Consider the following 23,125-nt stretch of genomic DNA (forward strand, 5'->3'; position numbering starts at 1 on the left):
GGATGTGACCCAAGGTGAAAGGCGTGCTTTACAATTCACTCCTCTGTTAATGGCTTTTACCAAGACCATATTTGCCAGTGGCTGGGGACACTGTGCAGAAGTATACTGAACATGAGTGCCCCAGAATATCTGGCTGCAACAAGTGGCTGGTGTTCAAGAAACAGTAAAGCATGCATGCAAGTTTAAGGACATAAAAAATTCTGTCAATAAGTACCACAAGGAAAACAAGTGTGAAGCCCACATGAGACAAGTGGTTTATAGAGGAGAGAAGCAATGAAATCCAGGCTAGAGTCAGACTAAAAATGGGAAGTAGCAGGAACGACAAGCTTGCAGAATGTCAGGAATAGAGAAAGATGAGAGAAGTCATTTGTAGCCACTTGCTATAGCACTACAACACTAGTCAAGGGATGGAAATCATATCTTCCTGGTATGACTTGAATACAGACCTGATATCAAGCCCTTCCCCCCTTGCCATTCATCTTGGTCAGAGAATCTCCAAGCTCTGTTGCTGAGACCAGAGTCATGTCCAACCTGTGAAGCCCAAAGGACTCCCACTCCCTGTTGAATAACAACATGGGTTACAAATGATACAAGTCCTAACTGCAATCTAGTTAAAACTACAACCACTATGCTGTACATTATATCCTCAGGACCTATTCACCTTAAAACTAGAAGTCTGTAACTTCCAACACCCTTCAGACATTTCACCTACCCTACTTCCCTCACTCTGGCAATCACTAATCCTTTGTCTATATCAGAGTTTGGTGGTAGTGTTGTTTGAAAGATTCATTGTATATGTATCATCACATACTACAAATAAACACAGAACATGGATTACAAAAGATTGGGTCCTCTCGTACATGGCTGTTTTTCAATAAATTTACACGGCATTACATGATCTGTAGTTAGATGAATCTACAAGTGTGAAAATTTCAGAATCAGTGGTTTCAGAATCCGCAGGTATCAGTATTAGCACGTATGCTGGGACCAAAGCTCTGAAGAAACAGAAAGAACTTATCTGTCTTTCTCTGACCTATTTCACTCAGCATAATGCCCTCAAGGTCCTTCCATGCGGTTGCAAATGGCAATACTGCCTTCGTTTCCATCTATTAGATAGGGTAAAATAATGCCACAATAAACATGGGGTACAGGTATCTTTTTGATAGGATGATTTCACTCCCTCTGGATAAATACGCAGAGTTGGAATTGCTGGATCATACTGCAGTTCCTTATTTAATATTGTAGGGATTCTCCATGCTCTATTCTACATTGCCTGCAACAATGTACATTCACCCCAAGTGTGCACAAGATGTCCCCTTACTTCACATCTTCCTCAGCATTATTTCTTGTCTTTTCCTAATAGACATTATAACAGGTGTGAGGTATCTGTGAGGTATCTCAATGCCATTTTAATTTTGCATTTTCCTAGCCATTAGTGACACTGAACTTTTTTTATGTACAAGGTTCCCATTTGCATGTCTTATTTGGAGAAATGTCTTCTCAGCTCTAACAGATACTAGCTTATTTGAACTGGTCCATAGCAGTGAAAGCCCAGAGTCCTATCCACTAGGCAACCACAGAACTTCAGTAAGGATATTTTTAAATTATGAGGTAGGAATTCCCTGGTGTTTCAGGGGCTAGGACCCCACACTTTCACTGCCAGGGACCCAGGTTCAGTGCCTGGTGAGGGAACTAAGATCCCGTAAGACTGACAGAGCAGGGTGGGGGGGCGGGGCAGGATATATATATATATATATATATATATATATATATATATATATATACATATATATATATAGTTGATATATATATAAACTACCCACGAAGCCATACAGCATTATATGGGAGGAGTCTTAAATTATTTCTAAACACATAATGCAAATTTTAGCATAACTAAATTTTAAAAAAGCAAATAGGGCTGATAAGCTAATAAAGGTGAGAAAATAAAATCATACAAAATGCTCCACAGAAAGAAAGAGTGGTAGACTAACAAATGAACAAAGAACAAGGGCAGGGCTTCCCCGGTGGCTCAGGGGTAAAGATTCCGCCTGCCAATGCTGAAGACTTGGGTTCAATCCTTGGTCTGGGAAGCTGCCACATGGGGTGAGGCAACTAAGCCTGTGAGTCACAACTAGTGAGCCTGTGCTCTAGAGCCCAGGAGCTGCAACTACTGAAGCCCAAATGTTCTAAAGCCTGTGCTCCTCAACAAGAGATGCCACCACAGTGAGAAGTCCAAGCACCTCAACTAGAGAGTAACTCCACTTGCCGCAACTAAAGAGAAGTATACACATCAATAAAGACCCAGCAAAATAAACAAATAGCCAACCAGATTTCACTTAAGCAAGGCTATCATGAGTAAAGAAAATGACACAGTGACAAAGGGGTCAACTTCCCCAAATCATCAATTGAGGGGATATATGGACTTCTATAGACTACTAGTCTACTCCATCTAACAGCAGAATAGTCTTAGTCTCACATGAAACAGTCACAAGACAGAGCACATCACGGGCCGGAAAACACATCCTAGCAAATTTCAAACAACAGAATTCATACAATGTCTATTCTCAGAGCATGGTGAAATTATACTAGAACTAATAACAAAAAGATAGCTGGAAAATCACACAATACTGAGAAATTAATCCAAATAAAACATGGGTCAAAGAAGAAATATCAAGATTAATTTTTAAGTATTTTGAAATAAACACAACACTTCTTGAAATATGTGTATGCAGTGAAGGCAGTGTTTTAGGGCAATATATAGCATTGAATGCATGTATTAGAAAAGAAGAAAGGTCTAATAGCCATCATCTTAGGAAACTAGAAAAGGAGAAAATTAAATCCAAAGGAAGAAGAAAAGAAATAACTTAAAAAATCAATAAAGAAAAACCAACAAAGTCAAAGCTGGTTCCTTAAAATGGACATTAAAGGATAATAATGAAATAAATGGGAATCTCCAAGATCATAAATGTGGTAACTTAAATGAGATGGACAGTTTCTTGAAAAATACAGTCTACCAAAACCAACAGAAGTATATATGTTCTAAATAGGTATATAACTGTTAAAGCAGCTGAATCAATAAGGAATAACCTTCCAAAACAGAATGCAACTGGCCCAGATTGGTTAACTGGTGAAATATGACAAACACTTCAGGAAGATACACAATTCTCTATGACAACTTTCAGAAGACAGAAACAAAAGGATTGCTCCTAATTCTGTGAGGCCAACATTAACACCAAACCAAAGACACGAAGAATAAAGTATAGGTTTCAGGAAAAAAAAAAAAGAATAAAGTATACACCAATATCGCTCATGAACACAGATACAAAAATACAAAGTTATCACTGAATTGACTCAAAAACTACATAAAAAGAATTATACATCATGACCAAGTGGGATTAAGGAATGGTATGTAAGACATATTTCACACATTACTAGGATAACTACAGCACGCTAATAACATAAAAACAGATATATACTCCAGTGAAACAGAACAGAGACTTGAGATTCTATATATCAACCCTCATAACGTGTGATCCAATAATTACTGACAAGACCAATACCATTCAATGAGGAGAGTCTTTTCAACAAATAGGTTTTAGGTACTTCTCTGGTGGCTCAGGCAGTATAGCGTCTGCCTACAATTCGGGAGACCCGGGTTCAATCCCTGGGTAGGGAAGATATCCTGGAGAAGGAAATGGCAACCCACTCCAGCATTCTAGCCTGGAAAATCCCATGGACGGAGAAGCCTGGTAGGCTATAGTCCACGGGGTTGCAAAGAGTTGGACATGACTGAGCAACCTCACTTTCACTTTCTTTTCAACAAATAGAGTTGTTAAAACTGGATACCCACATGTACAAGAAGAAGTTAGTGTCTTACTTAATACCATATGGGGTTCCCTGGTAGCTCAGTTGGTAAAGAATCTGCCCGCAATGTAGGAGACCCCGGTTCGACTCCTGGGTCGGGAGGATCCCCTGGAGAAGGGATAAACTACCCACTCCAGTATTCTTGGGCTTCCCTGGTGGCTCAGTCAGTAAGACCTGGGTTGGGAAGATCCCCTAGAGAAGGGAACAGCTGGCTACCCACTCCAGTCTGGTCTGGAGAATTCCATGGACAGAAGAGCCTGGCAGGTGACAGTTCTTGGGGTTGCTAAAAATTACAAAACTTTGAGGTGGGGGAAAAAAAGGGAAAACTTTCAAAATGTTGGATTCAGCCATGATTCCTTGCCTATGACAATAAAGGCAAAAGCAACAAAAGAAAAAATAGTCAAACTGGGCTTCAAAGCAATGAACAATTTCCATTTTATATGTTAACTTGTATCATGTGCCTGTGTGCCAAGTTGTTTCAGTCATGTCTGACTCTGTGTGACCCTATGGACTGTAGCCCGCCAGGCTCCTCTGTCCATGAAATTCTCCAGGAAAGAATACTAGATTGGGTTGCTATGCCCTCCTCCAGGGGATCTTTCCAACTCAGGGATATGCCTCCTGTGGCTCCTGCATTGCAGGCGGATTCTTTACCATCATGTGTGTGTTAGTTGCTCAGTCGTGTCTGACTCTTCGCGACCCCATGGACTGTAGCCCACCAGGCTCCTTTGTCCATGGGATTCTCCAGGCAAGAATACTGGAGTGGGTTGCCATTTCCTTCTCCACTTTACCACTGAGCCACCAGGAAAGCCCAACTTATATTACATAATGTGGCAACTGTACCTCAAGAAAGCTGGAGCAAAAACAAAAAAACTGAAAAACTTGTACATTAACAGACACTATAAACATCGCAGAAAAAATCAGGAGAAAACATTTCAAAAACATGTATACCAAAAAGAATACATGTTGTAGAACACATGTTGTAGAATAGTAGTCTACAACAACCAAAAAACAACCTGATTAAGAAATGGAAAAAGGAGTTGAATAGATATCTTTCTAAAGATAAACAAATGGCCAGTAAACACACTGTTAGTGGAAAAAAATAAAAAAGTTACACAAAATAGCAAATGCCAGTGCAGATATAGAGAAATCAGAACCTTGAAAAAGTTTTGCATAAACATCTCAAGGTCTGTTTCATTGTTTCACCACATCAGTGACAACAGTCTGTTGTACAGTCAGCAACAAAAACATGTCAGGTACAGGAATGGAGCAAAACATGCACACCATGCATTTAAACAGATACCCAGACAAAGAGAGGGCAAGCAAGGAGGGATCTATCAGTTGGACAGCAAAACTACTAACCCTGACAGTCTCCCAAGGAAACGGAAATAAAGGCAAAAATAAACAAATGGGACCTAATCAAACTTACAAGCATTTATTTGCACAACAAAGGAAACCAAAAACAAAATGAAGAGAACATACTAACTGGAAGAAAATGATGCAATTGATAAGGGCTTAATTTCCAAAATATATAAACAGCAATATAACTCAATAACAAGAAAACAACCAATGCACTGGGAGAAAGGGCAGAAGACCGAAAGAGACTTTTGTCCAAAGAATACACACAGATGGCCAATACACACATGAAATGACGCTCAATCATTGCTAATTATCAGCGAAATGCAAATCAAAACTACAATTAGGTACCACTGAAAAACTGTCAGAATGGCCAAAATTAAAAAGTCTACAGTTAACAAACGTTGATGATGGTGTGGAGAAAAAGGAAGTCTCTTACACTGTTTGTAGGAATGTAAATTAATGCAGCTATTATGGAAAAATGTATGGAGGTTCCTCAAAAAACAAACTAGTTGTCATATGATCCAGCAATTCCACTTCTGGTAATATACCCAGAAAAAACTATAATTTGAAAAGATACATTCACCCAAATGTTCATAGCAGCCCTGTTCACATTAGCCAAGACATGGAAACAACCTAAATATCCTAAGACATGGAAATAACCTAAGGTAAGACATGGAAATAAACTAAGATAAATGGATAAAAATGTGGTACATATACACAATGGAATATTACTGAGCCATAAAAAAGAATTAAATAATGCCATTTGCAGCATCATGCATGGACCTAGGCATTATCATTCTAAAAGTGAAATGGGCAAAAAGTAAAAACAAAAATACCATATGGTATCATTTATATGTGGAATCTAAAATATGACATAAATGAACACATCTAAGAAACAGACTTACAGACACAGAGAACAGACTTGTGATTTACAAGTGGGAGGCAGGTGGGTGAGGGAAGTATTAGGAGTTCGAGATTAGCAAATGCAAACTAGTACATACAGGATGGATAAAGCACAAGGTCCTACTCTATAGCACAGGAAACTATAGTCAATATCTTGTGATATACCATAAGGAAAAAGAATATATATATATACATATATATATATATATATATATATATATATATATATATATGTATAACTGAGTCACTTCCCTGTACGGGAGAAATTAACACAAAATTAAAGATTGTATTGAACACAACATTGCAATAAACTTAAAAACAACAAAAGACTACTGACCTTGAATCCTTAGCAGCAACTTTGGAGCTACCAGTGTTGGGATGTACTCTGGCCTTGCCATAATAATCTCAACACATAACCAAACAATTTAGCAAAAAAGTAATGGGGACTCCCCTGGTGGTCCAGTAGTTCAGAACCCGTCTTGCAATGCAGGGGGACATGGGTTGAATTCCTGGTCTGGGAACTAGCTCCCACAGTGAAGGGCAAGTAAGCCAGAGAGCTCTGGAGTCTGTACACACCACAATTAGAGAGAAGACGGCACGCCTCAAGGAAAGAACCCCCTTGCAACAATGAAGATACTACCTGCTGCAACTAAGACCCAAGGAAGAAGAAGTCAAACAGAGAAATAAATTAAAAACAGAGTCCACTGTCCAGTTGTCACAAGGACAGACCTGTCCCTGGGAAAAAGGAGAAAGGCAGAGCCTAGCTCAGAGGAGGGAGGTGAGTGTGCAGGCCTTACCCAGCATGCATACAAGTGCAAAGTTCTCCAGCATGACATCAAGGTACAGGTGTATCTGAACCTCATCAAGAAGACACCATTCCTCCCAGGAGAAGTACACGGCCACATCCTCAAAGGTCACACTACCCTGGTATAACAGGGACAAATAAAACCATCAACAGTCTCATTCTTGAAAACCAACCATCCATCTTCCCACACATCTCCCCCACTGCCCAGTCAGATGGAGTCTCCAAAGACCTGGGTGCAAGAACCTTCCTCCTTTGACCTGAACCTTCAGAAAACAGAGGCAGTCATTTGAAGCTGACATCCTGCTCTTGCCTGCTGTTCACCCACGCCAGAAAACAATGAGACCTGTATTGACCTAAACCACCTCAGACTCACCTCAAAGCCCTTCCAGGTACTGGTACCGATTGAAGGAGAAACTTCCACACTGCCTCCAGAGAACCCCGTCTGCTCTCATGACCCCGAGAATATGGTTCTCCAAAGTCCCCAAACCAAAGAGTGGCAGAATAGCAGGTGAAGAGCCCCTTAAATGCACTTCAAATAAGAGAATGTGGGGTTTGTGGCGGGGGGGCGGGGGGGTGGTTTAGAATAAGTGAGGGGCTGGGAAAAGCTCCATTTACCAAAAGTGCTTCTGCAGCCTAGCAATCTGTGACACTAGCCCGCCAAGGAGGAAAGTGACCCTGGAGGTGTTTCAGCGGTTCAGGCGTTCCCTGGCCCTCTGGCCGTACCAGAGCCAGGTGACTGACTAACGTCTCCTCTGTGACACTGTCCCCAGTGATACCCTTTTTTCACAGCTGTGCCCAAGGAAAACCCACGACTTCGCTCCGCCTCAAAGTCCTTATCTCCCCCTACACTCTGCTCTTCCAGTCAACGGGTTTCGGAGAATGTTTAAAAGCCTGACCCAGACTCTGTCTTTCCGGTGCTCAAAACTCTCCACCACGGCCAGGGCCCTAAGAAAAAAGGTACCAACCCTCATCTACCACTCCAGGTGCAGCCTGGGCTCAAACTTTGTCCCCCACAGAAACAGGATGGACTCCAAGTTCCCCAATGTTCCCGCTTCAGGTGCATCTCCAAGTCTCATTCACACCTCATAACACTGGTCATCAGAAACAGGGACACCACTCCTGAAGGCCTCACTGCCCTGGACCAGCAGCCTCTCACTCGGGGAGTTCATATTCGGATGGGGAATCGGCCAGGGAAGAAGCCGGAGCACGCGGCCTTTACCTCAGCTGGTTCCCTCAGCGCAGCAGAAGAGACACTCCAAGGACTCATTTGGATTCCGCCGGGTTACTCCCGGAAGCCGGCGGTGGGCCAGGCCCTAAGACCCGCTACTGTCCAGTGAGCACAGAGCCTCCTCTTCCTTCTTGGCCCTTCACCTCGCTCCCAACACCAGACACCAGGACTTCTGACCGGCCACAGACTCTACAGCAATCAAAATGTCCGCCGGGAATACACCAGAAGTCCCACTGGCGGATGTTCGGTCTCCGGGGAATGCCCCGCTTCTGCACGTTCATTGGATGACCGTAGCTTAGCGCAAAGTCTTCTGGGTAATGTAGTGCCAAGGTCTCAAGCAAGGGACACCCCCCCTCCCCCCGCCCCCCACCCCCCCCCACCCCAACACACGCAGGAAGACTGGGAAGAAAAGCGAAACTGCTGGGGGAGGATCGCCGAAATCCTACCTGTTGTGGGGGAGGTGTTTCATCCTTTATAGGTGGGCGGAGGATCCAATGAGGGAGGAAGAGCTTAAAAGAATTTGTCTTGAATACTTCTGATCACTGAAGTGTTTCCACAGGGTCTCAGGTTACTTCCCCAGTGGCTCAGTGGTTAAAAAATGCAGAAGCTGTAGGAGACTCAGGTTCGATCCCTGGGTCCAGAAGACACCCTGGAGAAGGGAATGGCTCCCCATCCCAGTACTCTTGTCTGGAGAATCCCATGGACAGAGGAGCCTGGAGGGCTACAGTCCACAGTGTCACAGAGTCGGACAGGACTGAAGCGACTTAGCATACATACATAAAACTCCTTAAAGCCAACTCAAGCCGACATCCAGCGGAAACTGGAAGCAAATAAGCTATCCTATTTCTGTTGAAAGCCATGCAGCCTTAAGTGGTATTTTAGGGAATTCCCTGGTGGTTCAGTGATTAGCACTTGGTGTGTTCCCAGCCATGGGTCTGGGTTCAACCACTGGTCCAAACGAAGATCCACCAAGCGCCTTTGCGCAGCCAGGGGGAAAAGTCATTTTGTTAGCTTTGGTCAGGACACTAAAAATGTCAGACAGGACCCCTTAGGGAGCAAGCAAGGGAACCTGTTGCTCATTTTTCTCCCTAATGTGAAGAAAAAAAGAAACACTGATGTATAATCAGGCCACCCAAAAGAGATCTCTGAATATCCCTTGGCCCAGTCAGTCTTATTCAACTAGTCCCTACTCACGTGAAGCACCTTCCTGCTCAATGCTAAGCCCGAATCAGTAATGACTACCCTCTTGATATGGCCCCAGTTTGTGATTGTTCTAATCTTTAGATCATAACTTTACATTGACAGTGTAACAAGGAGGCTGTGAAAGGCATACTCTTCTGCTGGTTTCTCTAATAACTCATGAACCAATTGTGTCACAATTCTCTCTAAATCTGGTAATCTCCTCTGGAGTAAAACAGACTGCTACCACATCCTGCTTGCTGTGTCTGGACCACAGGGCTGTCTCTCCTGGACCTTGCTTTGGCTGAGTTAAGATCCCCAAACCATTCAACTATTGATGTCTCTGGGCCCTTTCTTTGGTCTTTGAGATGCGCAATTATTCATATATTATCTTGCCCCTAGGACTAGACCACCTGGTCTCTCAGAGCTGATCAGCATTGCCAGCCTCCTCACCCCCACCGCCGTGCTGTGGCACCACTGGACAGGGAGGAGGCGGGGCCAGGATGGTCTCTCTGCAGGCATGATGGGGTTGGGACTGCCCCAGATGCAGCAACATGCTGGGTCATGGAATTTGTGGAGCCAGAGCACTTCTCTATGGCTGGGGTGTCTAGTGAGCCTGCTCATCGGATACCAGCAGCTGCTGAAGCACTCATTCTGCATGGCCTCCCGGCCAGGAGGAAACTCTCACTCCTGGCCAGGAGGAAACGCGCTCACTCCTACTAAACAGAGTCCAGGCTCCTCCAACCTATCCCACCGTGTCTCCAACCAGTCAAGGAGGCTTGCCTCCACCACTGGACCACCAGGGGAGTCCGTGAGGGTGTTTAGATGGAGAAGGAGACAGAAAGGTCACAGAGAGGAATGGGGTTGGAGGACTGTGAGATGGTAAGGTGGTAGGATGCAATGTCAGTCGTGCACCAAAGGGACCACTTCTAGGGAGAAACAGGCACAGCAAGTGACTGTCTGCTACTTGTGATTCCCCAGCAACAGAAGAGTATCTGGGAATCCATCCCAGGTTACCCGGTTCGGGCCATAGGGAATCTGATCATTGCACTCCTTGTCCTATCCAATCCACTCGGGAACTCAAAGAACATCTTGGGCATTCTTACACCCTCTGTCTCCCTCCCCCAAAGAGCCCTAGTCATACCACAACCCCACGCTGATGGACACCCCTTTCTTTTCACTGAAAACAAATACTGATGGCTGTCATGTGAATGACCCCATTTATCTACCTGAACTGCCCTGTGCTCAGAATTTGTTGTTCTTCCAACTTGTGGAGGGAGGGGTTTGCCCCTCAGGTTAAGAAGTTCCCACAAGGGCACCCAGACACCCGCCTCTAATGAGGGCGTCCTCTACACTGACAGGCGCGCTGCTTCTCTTCTGCACTTCTCTGCAGGGACTCCACCAGCTGTGGCGCAGCCACACCACTGTCTGCACCTCCACCAGGGACTCCAGCTCCACTGCGCCCAGTGTGCATTTCGTTGCAGACACCTTCCTTTTTCTGAAGTTGTTCAAAGGGACAGCAGCAACAAACATGCTAGCCCCACACGGTCTTCAGTGTCCCCAGAGATTTGACACTGGCCACAGCCATAGGCCGTGATTTGTTCTCAAGGTCCTGCCCATCTTCCTCAAGAACCTAATTCAAGATGTGCCTGTATCCACTCTCCTGGTGACTAACCCAAGTGTCATGAGTGACCCTGAAGGACTAGGAGTCACCACTGTGGCTCTCTCCCTTTCTCCAAATTTCTTCTTCCTAACGCCCTCACCCATCATCCCATTGCTCCTCCTACCCAGTAGAAAAACATAATTCACCAAATGATTATTAATAACCAGCAGGAAGTGCCAACATCTTCTGGGGACCCATCCTTGACAAACTTTAGTCCAAATGCTAAGGGTTGAAGAATGACACCTCCCATAATGCCTGTAAAACCCAACCCCAAGTCCTTGTGAAACAAAGCTGCTCACAGCTGTGAATCTTCACCTGTAACACACTTGTGACCAAGTCCCTCAACTAAACAACATCAGTGCATCATCAAAATTGCAGTGATGTGGGACAGCTTGTTCTTTGCAAGCCTGTCTGCACTCACCTTATCACACAGGATCCAGAAGAAGTGTGTGAGTGTTTGTGGCCCACACACCACAATGTGTGGGGCGTCTGTATCACATGCATGGCCCCAAATCTCCCTGGAGTGTTTGTGAATTCCGTACCTACACCTGCTGTGCAGGGTCAGCACGTCCCACTGTATTTCCCCAACAAGGTCTCACTTCTGTCACACATCCTTTGTGCTATGGCACATGAGTTAGTAGATCCAGGCTGCATCGAGGTGTGAGCATTCAAACTCAGTCACACTGTATCCCAGGCTGTGCTGATATACGCTGATATTTAGAATTCTTTCTTCTGTTAGTTATTGGAGTTACGAAAAGGCTTCTTTTATTTTAGAAATGCATTCTAACAAGTTATGAATTGAAAGACACGATACCTGGGATTATAAAACTTAAAAACGACTAAGTAAATCATGACACACAAACACAAAAAATGTGTATTAATAGGATAAATGATATAAGATACAGGAAGGGTCTAACACAGTCATTCCATCTGCACATATATTTGAAAATAGTCATTACTAAACCAGAATATACTCTTGCACCAGTGATTACAATGTTGAAGATAAATTTTAAATGGCAGAAGGAAACTGGTTTTTTTTTTTTTTTTTGGAAACTGGTTTGAAGGATGTACACAAGTATGTCTCAATGTACATTCTAAATATGTAAAACTTAAATCAAATATACATTCAGTAAACTATTTAAAAAACAATTTAGCAAAAACTATCCATAATCATTTTACTATGGTTTACTGGCTACATTCCTAAAATATTTTGTGGCTACTGGGCCTGTAAGGGGGAAAAACCATACAATGGTGGGCTACTGGCAGTGCTTCCCAACTCCATTTCAGTGACATTATGTTCACAATTTGACACTGGTAATTGTGTGAATATTTACACCAGAGAAATTAGCAAACACTGTGAAACAGGGCTTGATTTAATTACAGTGTAATTAAATGTCTGAACTTAAGAATAGGTAATATATGTTAATAAAGCAGACTTATCAAAAACATATATGATGTATGTGGCAATTACATTACAAATAGTTTAAACATTGAGAACATAAACTTCCAATATTCTGAACTAGAATTCCATGCAGGAAAAAAGTCACTCATATTATTGGTGTAATTTAACAGTTATTTTTGTTGTTTCTTTCCTTTCCTTCTTGTCAAATAAGATAAAATAGCCAAATCTCAGAAGACAAAGATGCACAAAAATATGAATAGAAAGTTTACCAAACAGAACACACAGGTGAAAAACAGACACATGAAAAACAAAAACTGATCATCAAGAACCCTGAGTAGGGAATTTGCCAGCAGTCTAGTGGTGAGGATTCCACACGTCCACATCACGGGGCACAGTTTAGATTTCTGGACGGGGGATTCCATAGGCACATGGCACAGTCAAGAAAAAATTCCTGAGAAAAATGCAATTAAATCATAATGATGTTTTTATACAGAGGTTTTAGTCTTCATGGGAAGAGTCAACCCTGATTTCAGTGTTCGCTTTTAAGCTAGGTTGATCAAGTGTGCACCCAGGGAGGGAGGACAAGTTCTTACATATAATCATGAGTTACATTTCTCTGGAGGAGTGGGAGAAGAGAGGTGATGGTTAAAGGGGTAAAGGAAAAGAGCCTTGGAGATCATGCCATATGAGGGCCACACTGGAAGGCCTTCAGTGTACCTCACACTGCCCAAAACAGTGAGCAGGTCAACCATAAAACAGGGCAACAGGGACATCTTGAGGTGGGTATATAAAGAAGATGGACAGGACCCTGGAAACCAATCACTGCATATAGCGGTGAAGTCAGTGTCAAACCTGGGGAAATAACAACGAGGCAGTCCAGAGGCCCTGGCTTACTGCTGCTGTCTTGGAGAACTTCCAAAGCAGGATGGTGTTAGTAGGGTATGTGCAAGGGTGGAAATGAAGCTGGGGCCCCTGATGTCAATGCACGCTTCAGGTGTGCCTAACTCATGGTCAGAACATAGGAAATGGATGGAGTGCCTGCTCTGAGGGGAAGAAGAGAAGCCAGTGGACACGTGCAGTGTAGCCACTCTCACAAAAGGTGTGGCGGTAGTGAGCTCCTCTGGAAGTCCCCCTGCCTCTCAGAGCTGGACAGCCCTTCCTTCTCAAAAGACAATGATAAAAACTGAAGCACAGCATTGGTTCGGATGGGTAGATAAATGGAGTCATCCACAGAAAAGTAATCAATGCTGATTCCAGAGAAAACATAATCCTCTGCAATCAGCATGAGGCTGGGGTATAAGCAGGGCTCATGGGGTGGTGCACTGTGTGTTTGTGTAGCAGGGTGGCAGAAGGGTAAGGATGGACAAGATGTTCTTCAAGTCCCCAAACCTGGGGTGAATGGTGAGCGGACTCACCAGAAACTATACCAGGCAACCTGGCATGAAATCCCAGATCCCTGCCCATCCTAAGGAGATCACAAACAGGTGATTCAGCGTCTCTAGGCCTCAGTTTCCTCTCTAAAAAGGGTCCATTTGCTCCAGAGGTTCTTCCCACTGCTACCACCTCAAACTTCTTCAGCATCACTGCCAGAAATATTTGCAATATTCATAAAGCCATTTCTCCAGTGTGATCTCACTGATATTTAATCATGCAGCACCTTCGGGTGAAAGACTTAACATATTCCTGGCACTCACAAGGCTTTTCCCTAGTATGAACTTTCCAATGGATAAAGAAGCACTGTTTTTGCTGAACAGTTTTCCCACATTCACTGCACTCATAGGCCTTTTCCAGTGTGAACTCTATGATGATCATAGAGATGTGTCTGAGTAGTAAAAGATCGGCCACATTCAGTGCACTTATAAGGTCTTTCTCCAGTGTGAACTCTATGATGACGAAGAAGGCTCGAGCTATTAGAAAAATACTTCCCACATTCACTGCACTTATAAGGCCTTTCTCCAGTGTGAACTCTTTGATGATCACGAAGGGTCCACAGAGCAGTAAAATTTTTCCCACATTCACTGCATTCATAAGGTTTTTCTCCATTGTGAACTCTCTGATGATACCGGAGGCTACTCGACCCAACAAAAGATTTTCCACATTCACTGCACTCATATGGGTTTTCTCCATTGTGCACTCTCTGATGACAAAGAAGGCTTGAGGTACTAGTAAAACATTTCCCACATTCACTGCACTTAAAAGGCCTTTCTCCAATGTGAACTTTCCAATGAGTACAAAGTTTTGACCTACTTGTAAAAGATTTCCCACATTTATTGCACTCATAAGGCTTTTCTCCAGTATGAACATTCATATGGGCACTAAGATGTACCTTTTGGCTAAAAAACTTGCCACATGCACTGCACTTAAAAGGTCTTTCTCCACTGTGAATTCTCTGATGATTAGAAAGGGTTGACTGAGTTGTGAATGATTTTGCACATTCATTGCACTCATAAGGCCTTTCTCCAGTGTGAACTCTCTGATGATAACGAAGGCCGGACCTACTGGTAAAAGATTTCCAACATTTATTGCACTCATAAGACCTTTCTTCAGCGTGAACTCTCCGATGATGACGAAGACTGGAGCTACTAGTGAAAGATTTCTCACATTTATTGCACACAAAAGGCTTTTCTCCAGAGTGAATGTTCTTATGGTCTCTGAGATGCTCATTCCGGCTAAACAATTTACCACATTCACTGCACTCACAAGGCTTTTCTCCAGTGTGAACTCTCTGATGATGACAAAGGCTTGACCTAGCAGGAAAAGATTTCCCACATTCACTGCACTTATAAGGCTTTTCCCCAGTGTGAAGTCTCAGGTGGTAAGAGAGGGTCGACCTATTAGCAAGAGATTTCCCACATTCAGGGCACTCATAAGGCCTTTCTCCAGTGTGAACTCTCTGATGTGCAAGGCAACTGGATTTATAGGCAAAAAATTTTTCACACTGGCTGCATTTGTAAGCCTTTTCTCCAGTGTGAACTTGCACATGCTGAATAAGATTACTTCTTTGGGTGCCAGCTTTCTCACATTTGTTTACCTCGCAAAATGCCTCACTAATGAGGACTCTCTCATCCTCTACAAGTATGTCTGTGTGGCTGGAAACTATCTTACCTTCTCCCAAACTGTGATGACTTTCTCCACTGTGAAAAACAACCTCACACTCCTTACTGTTGTTCAGTTTCTTCCCAGTATTAGTGGCCTGTGGCTGAACTCCCATGATGGCCATGAAGTCATTCCCAATCTCCAAGTTGGTAGAGAAATTTCCTGCTGGGTGAACTGTGCAAGTCTTCAAGAATGAGGGTCTCTCAGTATTACATAGGAAAGGATTCTCTCTAACATACTGCTTCTGGTGCTGTTGAATGTTAGCAGTGAAATAGAATTCCTTCCCACAGGCCACACATGTGTATACTTTCTGCTCCCCATTTGTTCCTTGCTCTTCAGACAAGTGCAAAATGTCTCTCAAGACTGGGATGCACATCTTACAAGATTGAGTCTTCTCAGGCGACAAACATGCCCTGGGAGTGCGAAACTGTGACACTCTTGCAGATTTGCTCTGTTCAGGTGGTGTCTCTTCATCCTGGACTCCACGCCAAGAACCTGAAAACAAACAAGTGATGGTGAAGATCCGGTTGACTTTATTGGAGTGAATGCCACCATCACAATTGTACGTTTGGCACATGAAAGAAGCAGTCCATGGAATCATGTTCAGGATATGAAGTTGGAGTCACATTGAGGAAGCAGCTGCTCTCACCAAGCACAGGACATGTGCCTGGATGTGACCCAAGGTGAAAGGCATGCTGTATAATTCACTCCTCTGTCAATGGCTTTTACCAGGACCACATCCTCTGGTGACCTGTGCAGAAGTATACCGTACATCTTGTATATCTGAAAATCTGGGTGGAACAGGTAGCTGGTGTTCAAGAAACAGTAAAGCAAACACGCATGTTGCAAATGGCAAAATGGCCTTATTTCTTAGGGCTGAATAATATTCCATATATTCCACCTGTTTGTTATCCATTCATCCATCAATGAACACTCAGCTTGTTTCTATCACTTGGATAGTGTTAAAAATGCAACAATAAACATGGGGTACAGATACCTTTTTGATATGATGATTTCACTCCCTATGGATAAATACACAGAGTTGGGATTGCTGGATCATACTGTAGTTCCTTATTTAATGTAAGGATTCTCCATGATCTACTCCATAGTGGTGGCAACAATGTACACACCTCCCAAGAGTGCACAAGGGGTTCCTTTTCCCCACATCTTAACCAACATCATTTCTTGTCTTTTTCATAACAGACATTAGAACAGGTGTGACATGGTATCTCACTGTCATTTTGATTGGCATTTTCTGACCATGTGTGATACTGAACTTTTTTTTTTAACATACAAGGTTCCCATTTGCATGACTCATTCAGAAAAATATCTTTTCAGATCTAACAGATAATACCTTGTTCAAACTGGTCCATGGCAATGAAAGCCTGGGGTTCTATTCAACTAAGCAACCATGGAACTTCAGTTACGATTTTTTTAATTATGCAGGAATTCCCTGGTGGGCCAGCAGTTATGATACCACACTTTCACTGCCAGGGGTCCAGGTTTGATCCCTAGTCAGGGAACTAAGACATTACAAGATGGAAACTTGTAATGGAAACTCAAACTATCCAGAAAGTCATATAATGTTATATAGAAGTGGCCTTAAATCAATTCTGAAAACATAATACAAACTTTAGCACAACTAAACAAAAAATGAAGAGAAGCAAATGGTGGTTAAGTTAACAAAGGAGAGAAAACAAAATCAAACAAAATGCTCTATAAATACCCAAAAAGAAAGAATGGTAGACTAACACAGGAACAAAGAACAAGGATAATTTTATAAAATGATAACAAATATATTAGATATTTATCAAACTATATCAATATACTAAACATCGATACTCTCAATGTACCAATTAAGAGAAAGATCATCAGGGTGGATCCAGAAACAGGATTCAGTGATATGTTGTCTCTGAGAAACACACTATAGGACTTCCCTGGTGGTCCAGTGGTTAACTACTTGAAGTGCAACACAGGGGACACTGGTTCAATCCATGGTCAGGAACCCACATGCCACAGCAACTAAGCCTGTGGGCCAAAATTAATGACTCTGCACACTCCAGAGCCTGTGCACCACAATGAAGACCCAGCACGGACTAAAAACATATTTAAATAAATAAAATATTAAAACAAAACCCACTTTAAATAAAAACATGCATATAACATTAAAGTAAAAGGATAGAAAGAGATTAACAGAATTCAAAATAAAAATGTTAGTAACTATATTAGATCTAACCAGAGGCTTCCCAGGTTGCTCAGTGGTAAAGAATCAGCCTGCCAATGTAGGACAAACGGATTCAATCCTTGGTCCAGTAAGATCGCACATTCGGCAGGGCAACTAAGTCCACATGCCACAACTACTGAGACTGTGCTCTAGAGCCCAGGAGCCGTAACTACTGAAGACCAAATGCTTGACAGCCTGTGCTAAAAAAAAAAAAAGCCACCAAACCAGAAGTCTGTGTACCATAACTGGCAAGTAGCCCCTAGTCGCTGCAACTAGAGAAAAGCCTGAACAGCAATGAAGACCCAGCATAGTCAACTGGGTATCTGGACACCTATAGACTACAAGTCTACTCCATCTAACAGCAGAGTAGTCTTAAGCTGACATGGAAAATTCATAAAACAGAGCACATCCTGGGCCAGAAAAAAACACCTTAACAAATTTGAAACAAGAGAAATCAGACAATGTCTGTTCTCAGAGCATGGTGGAATCACACTAGAACCAGTAACAGCAAGATAGCTGAAAAATTGCACAACAATGAGAAATCAAACAACCCAAATAAAACATGGAGCAAACAAGAAATCACAAGGTAAATTTTTAAGTATCTTGAAATAAACACACTTCTCAAAATATGTGGACGCAGTGAAAGCAATGGTTATACAGCAATTTATAGTACTGAATGCATATATTAGAAAAAATTAAGATCTAAAAGCAATCACCTTAGAAAACTAGAAAAAAGAGAAAATTAAATCCAAAGGAGGAAGAAAAGATATCACTTAAGAAATCAACAAAGAAAAATAACAAAGACAAAGTAAGCTGGTTCCTTAAAATGACCAATAAAATAAAAAATATTCTCATCAGGGTAATCACAAAAACAAGACAGGGAAAAAAAAAAAAAAGACAGGACATAAATTACTAATATCAAAAATAAAAGAGGACTTCCCCAGTATTTCAATGGTAAAGTCTTTGTACTTTCACTGCAGGGGACAGCTTGATCTCTGGTTTGGAAACAAAGATCTCACATGCCTGGAGGTACAGCCAAAAGAAAAAAAAGAGAGACAAAGAGAGAAAGAATGAAAGAAAGAGGAAAAACCACTACACGGAATGGACATTAATTGGTATAGTGAAATATACAGGCATCTCCAAGACCATAAATGTTATAACCTAAATGAAATGGATCAGTTTTTTGAAAGATACAGTCTACCAAAACCCACACAACAATACACAATCTAAATAGGTATACATCTGTTAAAGTAACTGAATCAATAAGGAGTAATCTTCCAAAACAGAATGCAACTTGCCTAGATTGGTTAACTGGTGAAATATGACAAACATTTCAGGAAGATATACAATTGTCTACAATTCTGTTCAGAAGACAGAAACAGAAGGACTGCTTCCTAACTAATTCTGTGAGGCCAACATTACTCTAATACCAAACCAAAAAGATGCAAAAAAATATATACACCAATATCTCTCATGAACATAAAGGCAAAATCACAAAGCATCAGTAAACTGATTCAAAAACTATATAAACAGAATTACATATCATGACCATGTGGGATTCATGAAAGGCACCTAAGGTTTATTTCATACCATATTAAAAGTTACAGGAACCAAAACAGCATGCTAATAGCATAAAGACAGATATCTACTCCAGTGAAATAGACTTCAGATTATAAAGATCAACCCTCATAATATATGACCCAATAATTACTGACAAGACGACCATTACTATTCAATAGAGTCTTCAACAAATAGTGTTGTAAAAACTGGATAGCCACATGTACAAGAATGAAGTTAGAGTCCTACCTAATACCATATACAAAAAGGTATTCAAAATATATCAAAGGCCAAAATGTAAGAGCTGAAGTTACACAATTCCTAGGGGGAAAAACAGGGAAAACTTTAAAAATGTTAGATTCATCCATGAATTCTGACAAGTGAAAGAACCACTCCACAGGACTGTGTTCTGGAAATTAGTTGGGTTATAACTGAGAAGCATCTGATCTCACCAAGAGCAGGACAGAACTAGAGGTGGCTGAAGGTGAAAGGTGGCTTCTACAGTTCACTCCTCTGTCAATGATTTTTACCAGGAACACACTTCCTGGACCTGTGAAGAGGTAAGGAAGTATACTTCCCGAACTCAGAAACTCTGACTGCAATTTTTTTGTGTGTGTGATGAGAACTTTTAAGATCTACTACTTTGGCAATTTCTTTTTCTTTTATTTATTTATGGCTTCTCTTGGTCGTTGTTGCTGGTCTCAGGCTTTCTCTAGTTTTGGCAAGCAGGGGCTACTCTCTAGTTGCAATGCACAGGCTTCTTACTGCAGTGTCTTCTCTTGTTGCAGAGCACAGGCTCCAAGGCAGGAATGCTTCAGCAGTTGTAACAGGCAGACTCCGAAGTTACAGCACATGAACTTAGTTGCTCCACAGCATATGGGATCTGCTTGCACCAGGGATCGAATCCCTGTTCCTGCACTGGCAGGCAGATTCTTAACCAGACCACCAGGAATGCTCTCAGGAAATTTCTAAATATTAAACAGAGTCTTGTTAACTAAAGTCACTAGGCTGTGCACTACATCCTCAGGATTTATCTTATAAACTAGAAGTGTGTAACTTCTGACATCCTTCACTCATTTCATCTATCTTCCTTACCCTCATCTGGCAATCACTAATCCTTTGTCTGTATCTGATTGGCGGTGGTGATGTTGATTTAAAGATTCAACATGTAGCGTAATCATTCAGTACAGGTAAACCTGGAACAGGGGTTCTAAAATGCTTGGGTCCACTTATACATGAATACTTTTCAATAAAAAACCACAGGATCAAATGTGCATATATATGCATATATATGTGTATCTGTGTATTATATAGAAATATATATTTTTTCAAACTACCCATGAAACCATATAGCATAAGGAAGCACTCAAATCATTTCTAAATACATAATGCAAATTTTAGCACAATTAAATTAAAAAAATGGCAGCAAATAGAGCTGATAAGCTAACAAAGGAGAGAAAACAAAATCATACAACCACTTGATTAACACCACAAAAAAGAGAGTGGTACACTAACGAAGGAACAGAGAACAAGGGCAGGGTTTTTTCCCTGGTGGCTCAGCAGTAAAGAATCTGCCGGTCAATGAAGGAGACATGGGTTCAATCCTTGATCCCAGGAGATCCCACATGCTACAGAGCAACTAAGTCCGTGCACCACAACTATCGAGCCTGTGCTTTAAAGCCCCAAAGCAGCAACTACTGAAGTCAGTGCACGGTAGAACCCAAGCTTCACAACAGGGGAAGCCATGCCAATGAGAAGCCTGCACAACTAGAGAGTAGTCTGGTCTCTCTGCAAGCAGAGAAAGTCCAGGCAGCAACCAAGACCCAGCACAGCCAAAAAACGAAAATGAAAAAAAAAAAAAAAAAAAAATTAAAAGAAAGAAAAAGAACAAGGGCAATTTTATAAAATAGTAACAAATATGTTAGATATTAATCCAAGTATACATCAATATACTAAACATGGATATTCTCAGTACATCAATTAAAAGAGAGATTTCAGGATGGATCCAGAAGCAGAACTTAACCATATGTTGTCTTCAAGAAACCCACTTTAGGACTTGCCTGGTGGCCCAGTGGTTAAGAACCTGTCTTACAATACAGGGGACACTGGTTCAATCCATGATCAGGGAGCTAACCCCACATGCTGTGGAGCAACTTAGTCATGTATGGTTTTTCCAGTAGTCATGGATGGATGTGAGAGTTGGACCATAAAGAAGGCTGAACATCAAAGAACTGATGCTTTTTGAGCTGTGATGTTGGAGAAGACTCTTGAGAGTCCCTTGGACTGCAAGGAGATCCAACCATTCAGTCCTAAATATTCATTAGGACTGATGCTGAAGCTCCAATACTTTGGCCACCTGATGTGAAGAATCGACTAATTAGAAAAGATCCTGATGCTGAGAAAGACTGAAGGCAGGAGGAAAAGGGGACAAGAGGATGAGATGGTTGGCTGGCATCACTGACTCTATGGATGTGACTCTGAGCAAGCTCCGAGAGATGGTGAAGGACAGGGAAGCCTGGAGTGCTGCATTCCATGGGGTCACAAAGAGTTGGATATGACTGAGCGACTGAACATCACTGGAAGAATAAAAAGGAAAACCCCTGAGGCAGGAGAGCTGAAAAACTACCTGTTGTGACAGAGGTGCTCAATCCTTAGGCAGGCAGAGGATCCAGGGCAGGAGGAAGGGCTTAAGAACATTTGTCTTTAATGATACTGATTACTGAAGTGTTTGCAAATAGTCTCAGACACCTAAAAGTCAACCCAAGTTGACATCCAGTGCAAACTGGAAGCAAATAAATATTATCCTAATGCTTCTGAAAGGCATGTAGACTGAAGTGTTAAAGCTATTCTGGGGAATTCCCTGGTGGTTCAGTAATTAGGACTTGGTGTTTCCTGCCGTGTGTCTGGGTTCAAGCGCTGGTCCAAAAAATAACATCCAGTGAGTGCCCTTGTGCAGCCAGGGGAAAAAGTCATTTTGTAATCTTTGGCCAGGGACACTAAAAATGTCAGACAGGGCCCCTCAAAGAGCCAGCAAGGGAACCTGTTACTCATTTTTCTTCCTGGTCTGAGGGGAAAGAAAAAAGTCAGCCAGGACCCTGACTGTGAATATAGAAGAAATATTGAACAGGTCTTAGCGCGTGGACAAGGTGGAAAGCACTATTTTTGGTCTCCCCCAGAAAGGGCTTTCTTGCCTGTGGTTTTTTATTGTGCCCAACTTGCTGAAGAATACCGATGTATAATCAGGCCATTCAAATAAGCTGTTCTTTAGCTCTCTGAACATCCCCTGGCCCAACCAGTCTTAATCAACTATATCTACACACAGGACTGGCCTTCCCTCTTAATCCTAAGGCCTTCTTGTTCTGCGCCAGCGGTTCTTCCTAACCACTTCACTCATCACTCTACCGCTCCTCCTACCCAGCAGAAAAATATAAATCACCAAATGATTATTAATTATCAAGATAACCAGAAGGAAAGTGCCAAATATCTTCTGGGGACCCATCTGTGACAGACTTTAGTCCAAATGCTAAGGGCTGAAGAATGACACCTCCCATAACGTCTGTAAAACCCAACCCCAAGTCCTTGTGAAACAAAGCTGCTCACAGCTGTGAATCTTCACCTGTAACACATTTGTGACCGAGTCCCTCAACTGAACACCATCAGTGCATCATCAAACTTGTGGTGATGTCAAAACTTGTTCTTTGCAAGCCTGTCTGCAATCACCTTATCACACAGGATCCACAAGAACTGTGTGAGTGTGTGTGGCCCACACACCACAACGTGTGGGGCGTCTGCATCACATGCCTGGCCCCCAAATCTCCCTGGAGTGTTTACGAATTCTGTACCCACAC

The 23,125-nt window shown here is 42.3% G+C and overlaps 2 protein-coding genes across 4 annotated transcripts in view; both read right to left on the bottom strand.

Annotated features, from left to right (window-relative positions):
• LOC133054980 (zinc finger protein 134-like) overlaps positions 1-8,433 on the bottom strand; it is a 54,557-nt gene extending 46,124 nt beyond the window's left edge. The window contains exons 1-2 of one of the 3 annotated variants that reach the window (XM_061140430.1): positions 8,148-8,433; positions 6,921-7,047 (exon numbers count right to left, since the gene is read on the bottom strand). In XM_061140430.1, the coding sequence (XP_060996413.1) occupies positions 6,921-7,047; positions 8,148-8,195 (175 nt within the window). In that variant the 5' untranslated portion in view covers positions 8,196-8,433. Of the gene's footprint in view, positions 1-6,920; positions 7,048-8,147 lie in introns of those variants that run through there. The other 2 variants (XM_061140431.1, XM_061140432.1) reach the window with 2 other exon arrangements.
• LOC133054975 (zinc finger protein 211-like) overlaps positions 1-23,125 on the bottom strand; it is a 67,378-nt gene that overhangs the window by 13,447 nt on the left and 30,806 nt on the right.

This window comes from Dama dama, chromosome 4 (genome assembly GCF_033118175.1).
Source record: "Dama dama isolate Ldn47 chromosome 4, ASM3311817v1, whole genome shotgun sequence".
NCBI classification, from domain to species: domain Eukaryota; kingdom Metazoa; phylum Chordata; class Mammalia; order Artiodactyla; family Cervidae; genus Dama; species Dama dama.